The 17,938-nt window shown below is 40.3% G+C and overlaps 1 protein-coding gene across 3 annotated transcripts in view; it reads right to left on the bottom strand.

The window, feature by feature from the left end:
• LDLRAD3 (low density lipoprotein receptor class A domain containing 3) overlaps positions 1–17,938 on the bottom strand; it is a 223,381-nt gene that overhangs the window by 112,586 nt on the left and 92,857 nt on the right. For all 3 annotated transcript variants that reach the window (XM_042453883.1, XM_042453875.1, XM_042453865.1), the window contains exon 3: positions 2,572–2,697. In XM_042453883.1, coding sequence (XP_042309817.1) covers positions 2,572–2,697 — 126 coding nt within the window. The remainder of the gene's footprint in view (positions 1–2,571; positions 2,698–17,938) is intronic.

Below are 17,938 nucleotides of genomic sequence, written 5' to 3'. Positions count from 1 at the left end.
TATAGGATGGGGGACACCTCGTTGAACGAGACAACATGTGAAAGGGAACTAGGAGTCCATGTAGACCACAAGTTGAACATGAGGTAACAGTGTGATGCAGCAGCTAAAAAGGCCAATGCAATTTTAGGCTGCATCAATAGAAGTATGGAGTCTAGATCAAGAGAAGTAATCATGCCACTGTATTCTGCTTTGCTCAGGCCCCACTTGGAATATTGTGTCCAGTTTATTGTGCCCACCTGGAATATTGTGTCCACAATTTAAAAAGGATGTTGAAAAAGTGGAGAGTGTCCAAAGGAGGACGACTAAAATGGTGAAGGGTCTAGTTATTTAGCCTGGAGAAAAGAAGGTTAAGAGGTGATATGATAGCCCTGTTTAAATACTTGAAGGGATGTCATATTGAGGAGGGAGCAAGCTTGTTTTCTGCTGCTCCAGAGAACAAGACCCAGAACAATGGATGCAGATACAGGAAAAGAGATTCCACCTCAACATTAGTAAGGGCTGTTAGACAGTGGAACAAACTCCCTCAGAGTGGGTGGAGTCTCTTTCCTTGGAGGTCTTTAAGCAGAGGCTGGATGACCATCTGTCAGGGATGCTTTGATTGGCAGGGGGTTGGACTGGATGGCCCTTGTGGTCTATTCCAACTCTACGATTCTATGATTGTATGATTCTATAATTCTATGAACAAATATATATATATAAAAATACCAAATTATAACTGTACATGAGAGTACATAGCTCAAGAACAACCAAGATGAAGTTACTCTTCTGGTGGATGAAAGAGAACTGAAGGTGGAGATAGATTGGCAGGTTAGGGCATGCTCAGTACATGAGAGTGGGCGGGGTTAATCGCCAATCTGCTCAGCTTTTGAACTTCCAAATGGAGTCTCAGCGCATGTGCAAAACCCTAATGTGTAAGGCACAGAGATCATGACGAAGAAACAGTGCTTACATAGACCTTACAAAGATTTTGTTTTCACAGTACAGGTGTGAAACTGCACCATGTTCCTGGAAGAAGTGTGAACTAGTCATGGCAATGAATAGCTTATTTACATCTCATTTGGATTACTGTAATGTGCTCTGTATCAAAAAGTGTTTGGAAACTTCAGTTAGTCCAGAACACTGCAAACAGGTTGATTGGAGCAGATTACTAGAAATATACAACCCCCTTGTTACAACTGCTTCACTGCCTGTTTCTGAACAAAATTAGATCACTATACAATTGGGACCAGAGTATTTGAAAAAAAAACACCCAAAAATCTAAAAAATCACTCTCCTTTAGAAGCTTGCCAGGGTTTTAAGATCTTTAGAGAACAAGGCCTTTTTCTCAGTGTAATCGACCTTTGATGGGTATATAAGAGAGGCCTTTCTTGATGGCAACTTTGAAGGTCTAAAGCTCCAAGGTCTACAGCTGATGGAGGTCTGATTCTGTTGTCCTTGTCAGCAGGTAAATACCTTTTATTCAGACAAGCATTTGACATCTATGCTTGGTTACAGCTGAAGAAGCCTGCTGTTTCTTTTTACTGATGTATTTTGAATCCATTTTCATGTTTTAACAGTAATTGTTTTTATTTTAAAATTATTGATCTTAGCTACTCTGAGCACCAATTTTGGCAGAAAGAAGGGGCAAAAATTAGCAACTGAATAAATAAATAGGAAGCGAGGATAAGGCAGCTTTCTCCAAGCTGGTGCCTTCTTGAAGTCTGAGAAATCAGCTTCCATTGTAAGTAATGGTCAGGAAATCCTGAAATTTATAGTACAAAACATCTAGAGGCACCAGACTGTAGAAGGAGCCCTGGTGGCGCAGTAGTTAAATGCCGGTCCTGCAGCCACAACACTGCAAGTTTGATCCTGGAGGGCTCCAAGGTCAACTCAGCCTTCCATCCTTTTGTAGGATGGTAAAATGAGTACCCAGCCTGTTGGGGACAATTGGCTTACACATTATAAACCACTTAGGGAGTGCTAGTTCACTGATAAAAGGTATAGAAATGTATTTGCTATTGCTACTTGCTAAGAAAGGGAAAAGAATACTACTAACTAAAGAGAGAAAAGGAAAGAAAATACATGCTAACCTGGAATCATACAGCAAATTAATCCTTAGGAGCCCAATTAATCCTTAGGAGCCCAATTTATGACAAAAATAAATGATTCCCTTCAAAATGGCACTATAAACAGAACATTTTTATTCTGTACTTCTGTACTACAGCATGTCTCTTGTAAAGAAATATGTTAAGGGTCCACGACTTCTCATTCTGAAATTCATCTGTTACCAGATATCCTATTCTGACCTAAACATTTAAAAAAGATCAGTTACAAAGAAATGTGCCTTATAAACATGGAGAATAGGGTAGATTAAATTACAGTTCAAAGACAAGCAAGTTGCTTGGTCTACATAAAGATACGTGTTATACAGGCAAGTTAAAAAAACTACATAACCCTTCAGATTTTAAAATGTTGGCTACCAGGAACTTTGATTCTGAATTCAATCCTGGGAAATTAGTAATAACCCATCACATCACCTAGTCTATGAAAAAGGAGGAACGTTTCTCTGTTTTCAAGCTGATAGATACTTACTGCAGTTTTCTTCATCACTGCCATCTGGACAGTCCTCAAAACCATTGCATCGGAAGCGGCCAATGATACAGTGAATTCCACTTGCACAGGGAAAGAAGGTAGAGCCACATTTCGATTTGGCTTTTGCTGCAGGAGGGGAAAAATGAAAGAGTATGGATCAAGAAAGAGCTCTATATCAGAAACAAATACAGAGCAATCAGAGTTTTTTAAATCAGGTTGTTCATTGAAAGGCTTAGTAACATATGACAAAGAAAGGAAGGGGTTTACGCACAGCACCCACCTGGTTGGCTATGGTGACACTCACCTTATAAAAACAGCCATCATTACAGCACAACACTAAGTCATTGCAGCCAAACATTTCAAGTTTTGCCAACAATTCTACATTTAATCCACAGGATTCCTAAGTGTTAATATAAACCTGGTTCTCAAAAAACATCAAATATTTCTGATTATCAGACTTGCCTTAGTAAATATGGCAATCCTCTCTGACAACCTATGTCCACCAGTGGCCCAAGGTCTAACTGCAGTTGTGGGGGTATGCCTCATCATCCTGCCATTTCAGAACAATAAATTCTACTGATGGGGCTCCCAAAGTTGAGGCTAAAAGGGAAGCAAAGGTCATCTTGGTGGCCATGCAGGGATCACAGCCATCTCCTCAACTCAGTGGATGGACTGTGTAATTCAACCTGCCTGAAGGCTCAGCATCCAACTTGCAATCTTTTTCCTCCCATCTTATTCTGGATTAAGAAAGGCAGCCAGATAGATGTTGGATGCTGTTCCCTGAAGGCACCCAACTAACTATTCTCCCTGCCCACTTGTCCTCTGGGGGGAAGGAAAGAGGGGAGACAAGTTAGATCAATGTGTCAGCTGGAGTCCCTACTAAAATGATACAGCCAGCATCTCTCAATTAAGAGTGATTTCCTTTTGAAAATGGTAACTGGAGAAAGGTAAGAAGAAAAGAGCAAGCCATGCCTTTTGCTCAGAAGTAAATCCTCTGTGTTCTAAAGGACTCATATAAGCACTTTTCTTTTTGGGAACTGAAAAGCGAGAAGAGAGGAAGGAAGGGTCTCAATATGATAGCAACTGCACATCCTGTGGTGTGAAACCTTGGCTGTAAATAGCACTGCACAACATAATTTGCCCATAAGACAGCATGCAACTCAGTGGATTACCAGGGGCAGCACACAGATCAGGGTATGGAACTATCTTGTAAGTAACTGAGTAATTAGTAATTCTGTTCTTAGAACACATGCTATAATAATGCATATGACTGAAATGCTAGAATCTCAAGAAAAAGAGATTATTCTATTTACCTTAATCTTACTCTATCTCTGTACTTAGATATAGGTTTAGTGTGGACAAAATTGTGACAGGAAGCAAGCAAGCAAGCATTTCTGTCTAACCAGCAACAAGAGAAGCACATTTTCACCAATGTTATGCCATGTTCATAGTAAATTAAACTATGCCCTCACTCCATACTGATAAAATGAAAGTGTACATTGATTAAGCTGCTGTTTCAGTGGGGGATAGTGAAAAGCCCATCACAGAAATAATCCTTTCAATTTAACCCATAAATACCTGAGGCATATTGAAGACTACATATCAGGACACATACACCAGAAAACCCACAATCTGCAGATGAAATGCAATGCAAGAGTCCTACATCTACAGGAACTCTGCCATCTCCTTTCTTTCTCTCATTTTCTACTCATAATTACCTTCAAATATCCCTTCACTTAAGATAATCAGTGATGGGAGAATAGATATGAGAACAGGGAATTTGATAGTTTTGGATAACTGTGCAAGATAGGAGGAGATTACATCCAACTACAATAGTTACATATACCAACCAGTGTAACTAGGTCCTTCTGTGGGGGTTGATGAGCTACATATTGGTTAATTAGAGGTAAATTTTTATCAGTACTGGCAGATCACCCCATTGAATCATCATGAGATGCAGTAGCTAACTATAACTGCTTCTGCTACTATTTTGCCACTAGATCTGGCAAAGGGAAAAAGCATAAAAACAAAGTCTGCCCACCCCATGTTAACTGATTCAGATGATGAAAGCAGAAAAATAGGATTTGGAAATCACAAAAAAAAAAATTACAAGTGCTAGGAGCAAATGAGAGATGCTTAAATCATATACCAATCATCACTACATTGTTCATTGGAGAAGATACACTAATGAAACATCACTAACAAGATATCCTCCTCCAAAAAAGGTATTATTTGAAGAGACAAAGTAATGCCATTGGTTCACTTTTTTACTATTCCATCAACTTTCATGCTCATCATAAATCTTCTCCAACCATGTAATCATAATATGTTCTCCATAGCTTCTGGCATCTTTGACAGTTTTCTTTTTCCTCCTAGTCTAAAATTGCAGTTAGGAATTAATCCAGAAATACACATTTCAGATACTATGAATGTGACTGATGGATGGACTCAGAACTGTGAAATGGAAACAAACCTGTGAAATTACAATATCATCTATGTACAGTTTAGCTTTCAGTAGCAACTCTACAGCAAATTGTCTTCTCCCTCTTGGGGCTGTTGAAAAAGAATACATTTCTCAATACAAATTTATTTATATTTTCTCACTTACTACATATATATATACCCCATTTACAGGGTAAAACCTCTCACAATGAATTTCAAGATTAAGAGATAATCATTTTTGTATCTCCTGATCTTAGTCTGCTTAGTCTTTCTTAAGCAGCAAAGTAGTATACCACCAATAGTTCATTCCTTTCCTGTGCAGAGGCCATTCAATTCTGTGATCAAATTCAAATCAAACATGCATGCCTGTATATGTACATGTCACTCACAAACAAGCAACACACAAACAGAGAAAGAGAGAGAGTACCAAACAGGCAAGCATTTGGATAAGGAAACTTTCAGAGCTGAAAGGGACTGCCATTGAACTGAATGCTTCTGCTGGCTGGCAATAATGTGTATATATAATTTAACAGCAGTCACAGTAACTTTTAAACTGATTTAGTATTTTTCAAAAACAAAGCAATACCAATTTTTATGGCATGGACTTTTTGCAGATGGATTAGTTTGTTGCTGGGATTGTAGAGCAGAAAATGAGACGTATCAACTAAATGTCACTTGCACACCATCTACCATATTTTTCAGGGCAGGATCCAAGGACAACTCAGAAATAGGGAGCCATCATTCTGAAGGAAAGAGAAAATAAATTGCCTGAGAGTTACTGCTGTGACACTCCAGCTCTTGAAGGGGAAAATTCATAATAAGAAATACCTTTAAAGACTCCAGATTTTAAATCAAACATAACAATGACTATAAAGATGTGACTACACTGAGTTTTGCCATCTTATTCAGTAGCTTTGCTGTAGTAGATAAATCCATACATTGTTTTGAGTGAACATTTTACACCTGATTTTTGGAACTTAAAGATGTTGTCTCCTGGTGCCCCTCCAAGGTTTTAAATAAATCAGTGTCCTTACTGTAGCCTATCCCATGATGAATTTTCTTGATCCCCATTCATATATTATCCCATTTCTTCACAGGATCATTTTTCATAGTTAAGGAATTCTGATGTGGAAGAGTATTCAAACATCTATCTTCTTCACAAGGAACTACATCTTGCTCGCAACAGACCTCTATTCTGCTACACTGCCTACTTTTTCTAAAGTAGCAGATCCACATGTCCAAAGAAATCTTAAACTTGGAAAGTATATTTTAGACACAGATTATATTACATGTCAGAGCATATCCTTCTACATATATAACCATAACTGATATCTAGTGGGAAACATGATTGGAAGTCAGGATGATCTGGCAGGTGTTTTTGAAGCTCACGGGACCCAAGTTAAAGGGACCCTAGTAGTGGGACCCTAAGGAAGTTAAAAGACACAACTAAAACACACTTTACCTTGGGCATGCTTCACCATGAGTGATGCACAAGATGACATGTATTCCCCTACCAACTTATTTTGCATTTAAGATAGGAAAAGACAGCAACAGGAAGACATCTGCCAAAAGCTAGAGACAATTGTACCCCTTTGAAATTCTTTTCCATTTTCCTCTGCCTGTCCCCAGATCAAAGGATATTTCCAATTGTATCAATGTGTATAACACCTCAGTGTGAAACCTCTTTTAGGTGACATCCATTCCCAGGACGACATCAAAGAAACCCTTTTTGAGTAGCCATTCCCAGGATAACATCAAATATGCTTTTAAACTCTTTGCAAAACATATGTTTTGATTTGGGGGTATAAATGCATCTTCAATCCGAAATGTTTTTGTTCACTTCATTGGGGAGGTGTGCCCTCAGCTATGGTTGAGTATCATCTTTTGGCTTTTTCCACTTCTCTTTGGAATGTTTATTTGTTGCTGCTGAGACTCCATCATTTCTTTCCCCTAAGTTCACTCTCTGGGTACTTCCTCTCTGTCACTAGCCAAGGGAACTGCAATTCCCATCTTTTCTTTTAGTCTTCTATTTCCTTCAAGAGAAAGAGAGAGACCCATGGCTAGTCTCTGTATTTTCTAGTCTCTATTTTCAGTGTTCTTTTCCTGCTTCAAAGCAAAAATGACCATGCCAAAAATTCAGTCTAACAATGTAGTGACCTTTTCCACGTTCTGTTTATTTTATAAGTCTTTCTGCAAGTCATCCTCTACCTGAGGTAAAATTGTTCCATAAAAAGCAATCTGTTCAAATTGCTGTTCTGATACAGAAAACACAAACATTACCCACTGACTTGGTTAGCATTGGAGCATATGACTGTGTCTCAGGACATCTTTTTTTTAAAAAAAGAAATTATTTTCTTTTCTCCTACAATTAGCTTGTTTTATGGCTTTTTCCAGCAACAACTTCAAAAAAACTATGCAGCAAGGTAGAAACGTGATGTGTAATGCAGAAAACACAGACAATTATATATCATTTTTCTTGTACTTAAAAAAAGCTAGAGAGTTGCTCTTTGAAAACAGTCCCTCCAAACCAGAGTTTGGAGGACCTCATTTTTAGAATATAACTCCCAGAATCCTCCAGAAAAGATATAATTTGAACAGTATCTCCCAGAATCCCCTGGTCAGCAAGGCCAGTTAGAAATCAATTTTTAAAAATTTGAAAAATGTAGCCCAACTGCAACTCTGAAAAGGTTGTTCATAAACATTCACCAAGAGCCTGAAGGTAGTGTTACCATATTGAAACCTAGAGAGGGCAGGTAACAAACAACATCTGCTGAAATTCCTTCTTCAATGCACCCATTAAAGGTACAGGAGCCCTCTCCAGTTTTTAGTATGGCAACCCTAACTAAAGCAGATGGAAAATCTGAAGTTGAAACAGGAGAAAATGTCCATTAGACAACTATCGCCTAGATGTTCCTCAAAGCTAGGCTTTATGAAAAAGTGGCAAGAGGAAAGCAATTGCTGAAATAAACCCATATCAAAGCCTACTTGGAGACTGCAAAAGGGATACACAGATAGCATGAAGAAAAAGATTCTCTGACCTGATGAGATCAAAAGTGATTTTTTAAAGCATTGCTACAAGGATTATGGTGCAAAGTCAAGAATGCTCTTTGCCATGAGAATGCCATCTGATGCTAAAGCATGCCGGGGGGGGGGGGGGGGGGGGCAATATCATGTCAGGAGGATTGTGGGTAAGATAATTGGAACGAAAAGCAAGAGCCAAAATAATTGGAGCCAATAACTGGAGCCAAAAGCAGGGAGATTCTAAAGGAAAGCTTGTTTCAGTCTGCAAGAGATTGTGGAACTGGAGCAGAGGCTCACCTTCCAGCAGCACAGTGACCCTAGTACACAACCAAAGCAACACTGTCACAGTCCTGTCACTGTTCTGTCACAGCCTAGGCCTCAATCAAATAGAGAATCCATGCCAAGATGTGAAAGGTGCTATTTTTCCAATGGTCACTGTCTGACCGGACCAAGCTGGGGCAATTTTGCCAAGAAGAATGAACAAAAATCACAAGTTCTAAATGTAAAAAGCTGATAGAGACTCAGGGCCGGTACAGACCAGCATGAAAAGCTGGCTTCCAGCTGGCTTGGGGGCATGGCATATGCACGACACACACACCCATGATGACATGAAGCCGTGTTCACGCCACCCAGCTGCCCACCTGACAGCCGGCTTCTGGAAGTTCTGACGGCATAGCATTTAGACACCATGCACCACCAGAGCACTGTAAAGCTGTGGCGGGGGTGAGAAAAGCTGGCATTTTGCTAGCGCAAAAAAGAGCAACATTTTGCTGCTTCTTTGTGGGCTGGCAAAAAGGTGGATTAGGGCCACAGTGTGTGGTTGTCACAGCACCAATCCAGCCTTCTCAGGGGCGGCTTGAAGCTGCCCCTTTGTGGTGATCTCTTCTACCCCTTTGCCAAGTAGACTTGCAAATGTAATTGCTGCCAAAAGTGCATCTACCCCTCCTCAAAGAGTGATCATTTAGGTAATAAATAAATGCCAGTTGACTTACGTTTAGTTAACTTTTGTGCCACATGTATCTCAAATGGTAACAATGCCAATTAATATGTACAGAGATCTCGTAGCATCTTTGAGACTAACTGAAAGCAAGAAGTTAGCAGCATGAACTTTCATAGACTTCAGTCTGCTTCCTCAGCTGCATTTGGTGAAGTGGAAAGCCTACATATGCCATTAGTGTGTGAAAATGTCAATTCAAATTCAAAATATTTGATGTATGCAAATGAAGTGACAAGTCCATTTTTAACAATGGTCATTGGTGAACAAAGAGTGTAATGTGATAAACAGGTCAAGGGTTCTACAGACTAACACGCTGTTGTTTTTTGTGGGTTTTTTTGGGCTAAAACTATGGATGCCGGCCATGAAAGCCTTCGACTTAACACGCTGTTATGTATCAATGTCAATTAATTCCATTTCAGTTCTATGTTGTAACACAACAAAATGTGAAAAATTCAAATGACAGAAAAAATACTGCAAAACACTGTATTTGTTAGACCAGAGGTTGTGTTACAACTACCCACCAGAAACAAACTACAATGCACCTGCGCTGTACACGGGTGCACTATATGCGGCTTCAAGCTTACGCTGAAGCCACACGACAATCAAACATATGGCACAGGCATACTATGCACCACTGCGAGCACACTGCCCATTGTTTTCAATGGGGCTTGAGCATATGCGGAATTCCCCTTACGTGGGGGGGGGGCACTGTATGATGTATTAAAGTTATCAAAAACCTTGACACAGGATTCCTAAGTGTTAATATAAACCTGGTTCTCAAAAAACATCAAATATTTCTGATTATCAGACTTGCCTTAGTAAATATGGCAATCCTCTCTGACAACCTATGTCCACCAGTGGCCCAAGGTCTAACTGCAGTTGTGGGGGTATGCCTCATCATCCTGTCATCCTTCAAAGCAAAAATGACCATGCCAAAAATGCAGTCTAACAATGGAGTTTGAGTTTGTAAATACCGATGAAGTGGACAAGCTCCTTGGATGTGTAAAGAAGACGACGTGCACTCTCGATCCCTGCCCTTCTTGGTTGACTGCCCAGGTAGGAGATGCCGTAACTACATTGTTACAATTCATAATCAATGCATCAGTCCGGGAGGGAAAATTTCCATCTAAACTGAAATTAGCAGTGGTTAAACTGCTGCTGAAAAAACCCTCCCTGGACCCCCTGGTGAGAAACAATTATAGACCGGTCTCCCTGTTGCCATTCTTGGGCAAGGTGATCGAGAGAGCGATTGCCTTCCAACTCCAAGCTGTCTTGGATGAAACTGATTATCTGGACCCATTTCAAACTGGCTTCAGGGCGGGATGTGGAGTTGAGACTGCCATGGCCGCCTTAGTCGATGATCTCCGTCTGGGCATTGACAGGGAAAGTGTGACCTTGTTGGTGCTCTTGGACATTGACCACGGTATCCTTCTGGAGCGCCTGAGGGAGATGGGCATCGGGGGCACTGCACTCCAGTGGTTCCAATCCTACCTCTCAGGCAGATTCCAGATGGTGAAGCTGGGGGACACTTGCTCCTCTAAGAGGGAACTGACATCTGGTGTCCCTCAAGGAGCTATTCTGTCCCCCATGCTGTTCAACGTTTACATGAAACCGCTGAGAGAGATCATCCGGAGACATGGGGCACGGTGTTATCAGTACGCTGATGACACCTAGATATGTTTCTCTATATCTCCGACTGATGCAGTGACTAAGGATGGCATCTCTCCTCTGAATGCCTGCCTGGAGTCGGTAATGGGCTGGATGAGGGAAAACAAACTCAGACTGAATCCAGAGAAAACAGAAGTACTTGTGATAGGTTCCTCGGGCCTAAGGAAGGAAATTTGTCAACCTGTCCTGGACGGGGTCACACTTCCCCTGAAGGACGAAGTTCGCAGTTTAGGAGTACTTCTGGACTCGTCCCTGCAATTGACATCTCAAGTAGATGTGACGGCCAGAAGTGCTTGCTATCAACTTCGGTTGATACGCCAACTGCTACCCTACCTAGACTGAAGGGACCTTGAAATGGTGGTATATGCTCTGCTAACCTCTCATCTAGATTTCTGTAATGCGCTTTACATGAGGCTACCCTTGTACTAAGTTCGGAAGCTTCAGTTTGTGCAAAATATGGCAGCCTGATTGGTCACCGGTTCATCAAGGTTTGACCATATTACACCTATCTTAAAAGATCTTCACTGGCTCCCTATCTGCTTCCGGGCACAGTAACTTGGGCCCGAGTTACTTACGGGACCGCATCTCCCTATATAATCCGCCCCGCACTCTTAGAACATTGGGTAAGAACCTATTGGAGATAGCAAACTCTAAGTATGTTGCTACTTTGCAACAAGCATTTTCAACATCAGCTCTGAGACTTTGGAACAGTCTCCCTGAGGAGATCCGCTCGGCAACCTCGTTAGAAACATTTAGAAAAGCGATTAAAACTGAGCTTTTTAGCCGAGCATACCCCACCTGATATGAATACCCCCCTAATATGAATGACTTGCCCTGTCTGTGTATGATCCCTGCCTTGTTTGTTGATGCTATTGTTACTGTATGATGTTGTATATTTTATTATTTTTAGCTGCTTTTAATTGAATTTTTATGTAAACACTTTGTGCTTTTTTAGTCTGTAACCCCGCTTTGATCCACTGGGAGAGGCGGGGAAACATTAAATACAATTTATTATTATTATTATTATTATTATTATTAAATGCTATTGCTAAATAAAAATGTCTTCAGCTGCCAATGGAAAGAGAGCAGGGAAGGGGCTGACATGACCTCCCATGGAAGTAGTTCCACAGTCTGGGAGCAGCCACGGAGAAGGCTCTCTCCTGAGACCTCGCCAACTGTACCTGCAAAGGTGGTGAGAGTGAGATAAAGCCCTCCCCTGCCAATCTTAGCATGTGGGCTGGCTTGTATAGGGAGATATAGTCCTTCAGATGGTCTGAATCCAACTCTTCTCACAAGTAGGGTCATTTTGAATTCACATACAACAACAGGCCAGGAGAGCAGCATTCTAAACCAAGCAGCAGTACGATAGTAACATCTAAATAAATGTGCCAAGCAGTTGTGAATCTTTCTTATAATTTTAAAGAACCAAAAGCCTCATGAGGATGTGATTCAAAGTGAAAAAGAGCAACTTAATACTTTCCAACCAGATTTTCTCCCATTTTGAGAGTTATTCCAACTGTCAAAAAATAATTTATTATTTATGTACAATATTTTACATACCACTCAATAAGAACAATTGTCTGGGCTGCTTAATATCAAATTACCCTTCCTCTGATGTTTTAGTTTTCTTGTTACTGTTACTGCTCCTCTGAGGAAAAATTCAAGTTATTATCAGAAGAAAGATACAGACATCTTTTTTTGCATGGAGGGAGGAAAAAGCTGGGTTGTGGGTTGTTGTTTTTTAAGTGCATAAATTGCTGATGGGGAAAGCTTTGAGCAACCCCTTAGTCTCTGTCATGCTTATGTTCAAACTCACAGCCCACCAAGTCTGCTTTCAGTTACTCTTTTTAAGCCAGGGGAAAGATGCAAGCAATTGCGTGTCATGTCTACTTTAGCCCTAAGCTTCACATCTGCTTCGTTGTACTCAACTCTGCTAAAAACAGACATCTATGAACTCTGAAGAATTCCAGTCTGGTGATAAGTGGAACATGAAGAAGAGCCTGGAAGTTCTTTTATATCAGCTGAAAACTCATCAATTTTGTGCCACAGTTTCAGCATATCAAACTGTGATGTAGTTCACAGTGCAAGGTAGCACTACAGTCAGGTCATTCAGACAGCTGTTTATATTATAAGGTTCCTTGTAATTCAGAATTTTTCGTTCATTACTTCCAGGTGTGATTTTCAAGATGATCCACCCCATCATCTTATTGAGCTTACATGAGTGGATCATTTTAATCCAGATCCTGGTACACTTACTGTATATCTGTAATCAGAAGCTATTACTACTCAGTTTGGAGACCAGAAAGTTTTTGAATGAAACTCATGCTCTGGCTTGTAGATTGGCAAGATTTTGCATTGAAAAGGAGCTCTGATTTGCAGAACAGGAGGGTTTGCCTGGATAAAGGTTTCATAGGCATTCTAAGCTAGGATATATATATATATTATATTATATTATATTATATTATATTATATTATATTATATTATATATTATATATTATATATTATATATTATATATTTATTTAAAAAAACAGCTTTGCTTAGTAGCCAAAAACAAAAACAGTAACAAGATACAGTATATAGGAGCGAGCTGTGGTTCTGGAGCTTATTCTTGAGTAGTGGTATACAAGACTGATCTGTGCTTTGTATGCCTGAAATTTATTGCTCTGGGGATTACTCCTCAGTAGACATGCCTTGAATCATGTGCTTTACATGCCTTTTAGAAAAATGTCCAGGTTAAGAAGAATGACACCTGGTCTTGTGCACTTTGCTATATCCTTTCCAATCTCTTAGTCCCCAACACCCTTCCCAAGCTATCAGGTCAATAACATTTCCTCGCCCTCTCCTGCTGCCAGAATATTTACATGCTGCAAAGATGAGCTAATTATCCAATGGTTTATATACCAAGCCTCCCAGAATTTTTTTTAAAAAAATCTTTCCCCACCAAATGTCATCTGGCAGGTTTATGGGATATTTTTGCCATGTCCCCCCCCCCCCAAAAAAAAAACAGGAAATTACTTTCTTTTTTCTTGATCAGAAAGCATCTTCTAAAAAGGACTCTCCTGTGCATCAAATAGTTGAGCCCCCATAGCAAAAATGTCCCCATCACCCTAGTGGGCATATGGCTCACTAGATCATACTCGTCGTACCGATCACATAACACTGGTTTTGAAATCCCTTCACTGGCTGCCAATTAGTTTCCGGGCAAGGTACAAGGTGTTGGTGATTACCTTCAAAGCCCTACATGGCTTGGGTCCAGAATACTTAAGAGATCGCCTACTTCCATACTGTCCGTCCCGCACTCTAAGGTCCTCGGGGAAGAATCTACTTCAGCCAATAAAATCTAGGCTAAGTTCAGTCACCCAGAGGGCCTTTTCCATCGCAGCTCCGAAGCTATGGAATGACCTGCCGAAGGAGATCCGTGACATTTCTACTCTTACAGCCTTTAAGAAGGCTCTTAAGACAGATCTCTTCCGGCAGGCCTTCCCTACCTAGTTCTACTCCCCATTTACTGTGACTTATGTCACTCTATCCACCAATTCTTCTCTTAAATTTAATGAGAAGAATTAAATTAAAATTAATTAAAATAAAATCCTTGCCTCAAGAAGAAGAGCCCTCCCTCCATGACATCATCATCAGACCTGGGAGGGAGTGAAAAAGAGAGGCCCAACTTCCATCAGGCCTAACTGTGAATGTACTCACTTCGCTCTCTTTAATTTTATTGTATTTTATTTATTTATTGTATTTTATTTTATTATCTTTTTTTTTACTGTTGTAACCCGCCTGGATTCCTTGTGATTGGGCGGGCTATAAATTATTATTATTATTATTATTATTATTATTATTATTATTATTATTATTATTATTATGGCATATGGTGGCAATATGTGTGTGCATCTGCATGTGTTGGGTTGTGGCCCTCTAAGCTCTTTGGGAGGCTAATGTGGCCCACACCTCATTTCCCACCCCTGCATTAACATCAGGGCTATGATGCACTAGTAAACAGAGAAAATTAGAAGCACATTACAATTGGGAAAAACCCCTCAAGATAATTTTAGGTACAATCCAAGGCTTGTCCTCATTATTATGACTTTTTATTTTGTAGATGGATAGGGCTACCAAGAGTTGAAGATCTATAAGTGTGTGTGAAATAAGGTTCAGACATTGTTTGATTACATCCAACACCTGTCCCTCCAAGATTGCTACAGATTATACCAAAACCAATCCCATGAAAAGCACAGTTGCTGGGATAAGTCTCAAACCTTTAAATTTGTGCCATTATAAGACACACTGAAATAGAGGGTTGCTAGACTTTTATAACTAAATACAGGTATTTCTAAAGTGAAGGGGGATTCTTCTTGTCATTTCTTTCACCAAATGTTGCCAGCAAGAGGAAAACAAGTGTGAAATGAGCTCTGTGCTTATGAGACATGTAGCAGCAAGTTGGAGCTTAATTGCCTTTCCCTGTCCTTTTTCCTTCTAAGATGAGTTTTCAAAGAAGTAGCCATGGGCCCATACAGACAGGCCAAAATTTAAGAAAAAAGCTTCTAAGAAACTGTAATAATTAAGTAAATAAATACAATTCCATGCCAACAGACAATTAGTTTTGTTAAAACAGTTCATGCCTACACACTACACAGGAGTAACAAAGTACTGACAAAGAGATCCTGAAGGGAAGCAAGAATATATAAGCAGATACTGCAAGTTTTAAGAGTTTTTCATCTTGGATTTTTTTTTCCTTTTTTTAAAATGGTTTGTCTTACAAACAGCAGACACTGCTGGAATACAAATTCTGCACCAGCTCCATTATACTGATTTATTCATGTACTCATCTATATGGAGAAGAAAACGCAGTCTGCTTCCAAAAGATTGCGGTAGTACTTATGTGAAATACTGCACAGCCCAATGCCTGTCAGGTAGCAGTGGGAAATGCTCTTCATGGCTTCTGTTCATCTTCTTGACATGTCATTCAAATCCACTTGTGTGCCACTTATCTAAAAATAGGGGATATATTTACGTATCACAGGGGCATGTCATTGTTTTAAACTGATGGTATTTATAAACTACTTCCAATAGTTTGTACCATGGACCACTAAAGTACAATTGGCATTTGTTGGTTTCCTTAGTAGACTTTCAAGATAGTTATCCAACATGTTTACCAAATGACCCTCAATTTATGTTATTTGTCCTATCTCTACAGGAAATAAATGGAATTTAATTGTCTTAGCATAATAGTTTGAAACTATTAAATCCTGAACAGAATGTCTTGAGAGATAGTGTGGACAGTTGGTTAAGAATGTTGAACTAAGAGTTCTGGGTTCAGATCTCCACTTAGTCATAAAGTTCAATGGATAATTTGCTCAGCCCCAGTTGAATCTACCTGGCAGTTCATTGTGATGGCAAAATTGTCAAGAAACAAAGGGGTGAAAGACAGATTAGGGCTGCAGTAACAACACACTGCAGCCCCAATCCACCTTCAACCTGGCCAAAAAAGGAGCAGCAAAGAGCTGCTCCTTTTTGGCCAGCAAAAAGCTGGCTTTTCCTGACCCACTGGCGCTGGAAGCCAGCTTTAGAATGCTCTGACAAGGGAGCTTACTGCACAGGTCCTCCTGGGTCTGTTCTCAGAACGGAACGGAAGGAGCAGGAATGAGTGCGGAACGAGTGGGGGACAGATTTTACTGCACACACCAGTCCCTCATTCGTTCCGTTCTCCCTCTCTTCCGTCCTCAATCCGTTCCAGAGGGGGCAATTTTTGAGAACTGTTCAGAACAGTTCTCAAAAAGCGTTCCCTCTGAAACGGAATGGGAACAGAAGAGAGGGGGAACGGAACGAGTGAGGGACTGGAGTGTGCGGTAAAATCCGTCCCCCACTCGTTCCATTTCCTGCCGGGCCATTCTGAGAACGGCCCACAAGCCCAGTGCGGTAAGCTTCATGGTGTGGTGTATAAATGCTGTGTAGCCGGAGCACCTTGAAGCTGCCCACATGGAAATGGACAGGGTGGCTTTTGGGCAGCTTCAGGATGAGTGGCATATAAATGCCATGCTCCAAAGCCGCCCAGACAGTAGTGCAAAAGGGCCATCTGTTTTGGCCCACAGATGCCATTATGAGATCCTTGGAAGATAGATGGTTGTGAAAAAATCTGGATAGTGCCTTACCATCTCTCAGATTTTCTCTCTGAATGGAACAGAATAGAAATTTTATTTTTATCCTGCCTCTCCAGCAGGATCGAGGCGGCAGAGAACTTACTCAAGAACTGTACACATTAGTAAGAGATTCTAGACGAGACAGTGTGGTGAGGTAGTTTGAACATTGGACTATGACTCTAGAGACCAGATCTAGAGACCTAACCTGCTGGGTGACCTTAGGCAAGTCACATTCTCTCAGCCTCAGAAGAAAGTAAAGGCAGCCCCTCTGAAGAAATCTTGCCAAGAACCTCATGATACGTTCCCCCTAGGGTTGACATAAGTTGGGCGGGAGGGGGGAAGAAAATTTGTTTTTGAGACATCTACGAAAAATGTACTGTCCAGTACATCACTTTAAGACAACAAACAGCAGAGAATGGGAATGAGTTTTGCATAATAATGTGCTGGATTTTTAAAAATTATCTTTGTGGGAGGTGCTGCCATAGCTATTTAAACATACCGTTTACTGGATATAATTAGCAATAAAATGTTAAGATTCTTTTCTCAGTGAGATAAATCTTCAAGAACCAGTTCCTGTTCCTGTTTTGTAATGAAGACATGGCATAGGAGAAAAACAAAAAAAATATATTTTCACAACTATTTTTACACACTATGGGATGGCTTAGATGTCCAGGTATCCCTGATAATTCATCTTGTTCATGTTGTTGAGTGCCTTCACGACATTTCCAGCTCATGGTGACCCTAAGGTTTCTATCACAAGGTTTTCTGGAGCTTAGAGTGTGTGACCACTCCTCCAGTGGGTTTCCATGGCTGTCTCCAGAGTTGTAGTCTTAACACTGAAACCACTATACCACACTGATTCCCTTGGACTTACTTCAGCCTATTTCCAAACCAAATAAAGATTGTTGTTCTTTGCTTAGCATCTCAGTTTTTAAAAAGACATTTTTGAGACAATGTCAAGCCTGAATATAGAGACAGATCCAGCACTCACAGAAGATCCATCCAACCCTAAAATCAACTGGCTGGCAGCTTTCCCACTTCAATATGAAATTAAAATTATATCTGCAACTAAATTCAATACATTACCCATAAAAGTT

The sequence above is a fragment of the Sceloporus undulatus genome, chromosome 1 (genome assembly GCF_019175285.1).
Source record: "Sceloporus undulatus isolate JIND9_A2432 ecotype Alabama chromosome 1, SceUnd_v1.1, whole genome shotgun sequence".
NCBI lineage: Eukaryota > Metazoa > Chordata > Lepidosauria > Squamata > Phrynosomatidae > Sceloporus > Sceloporus undulatus.
The sequence above is the reverse complement of the archived record's forward strand: the minus strand, read 5'-3'. Positions and strand labels throughout refer to the sequence as shown.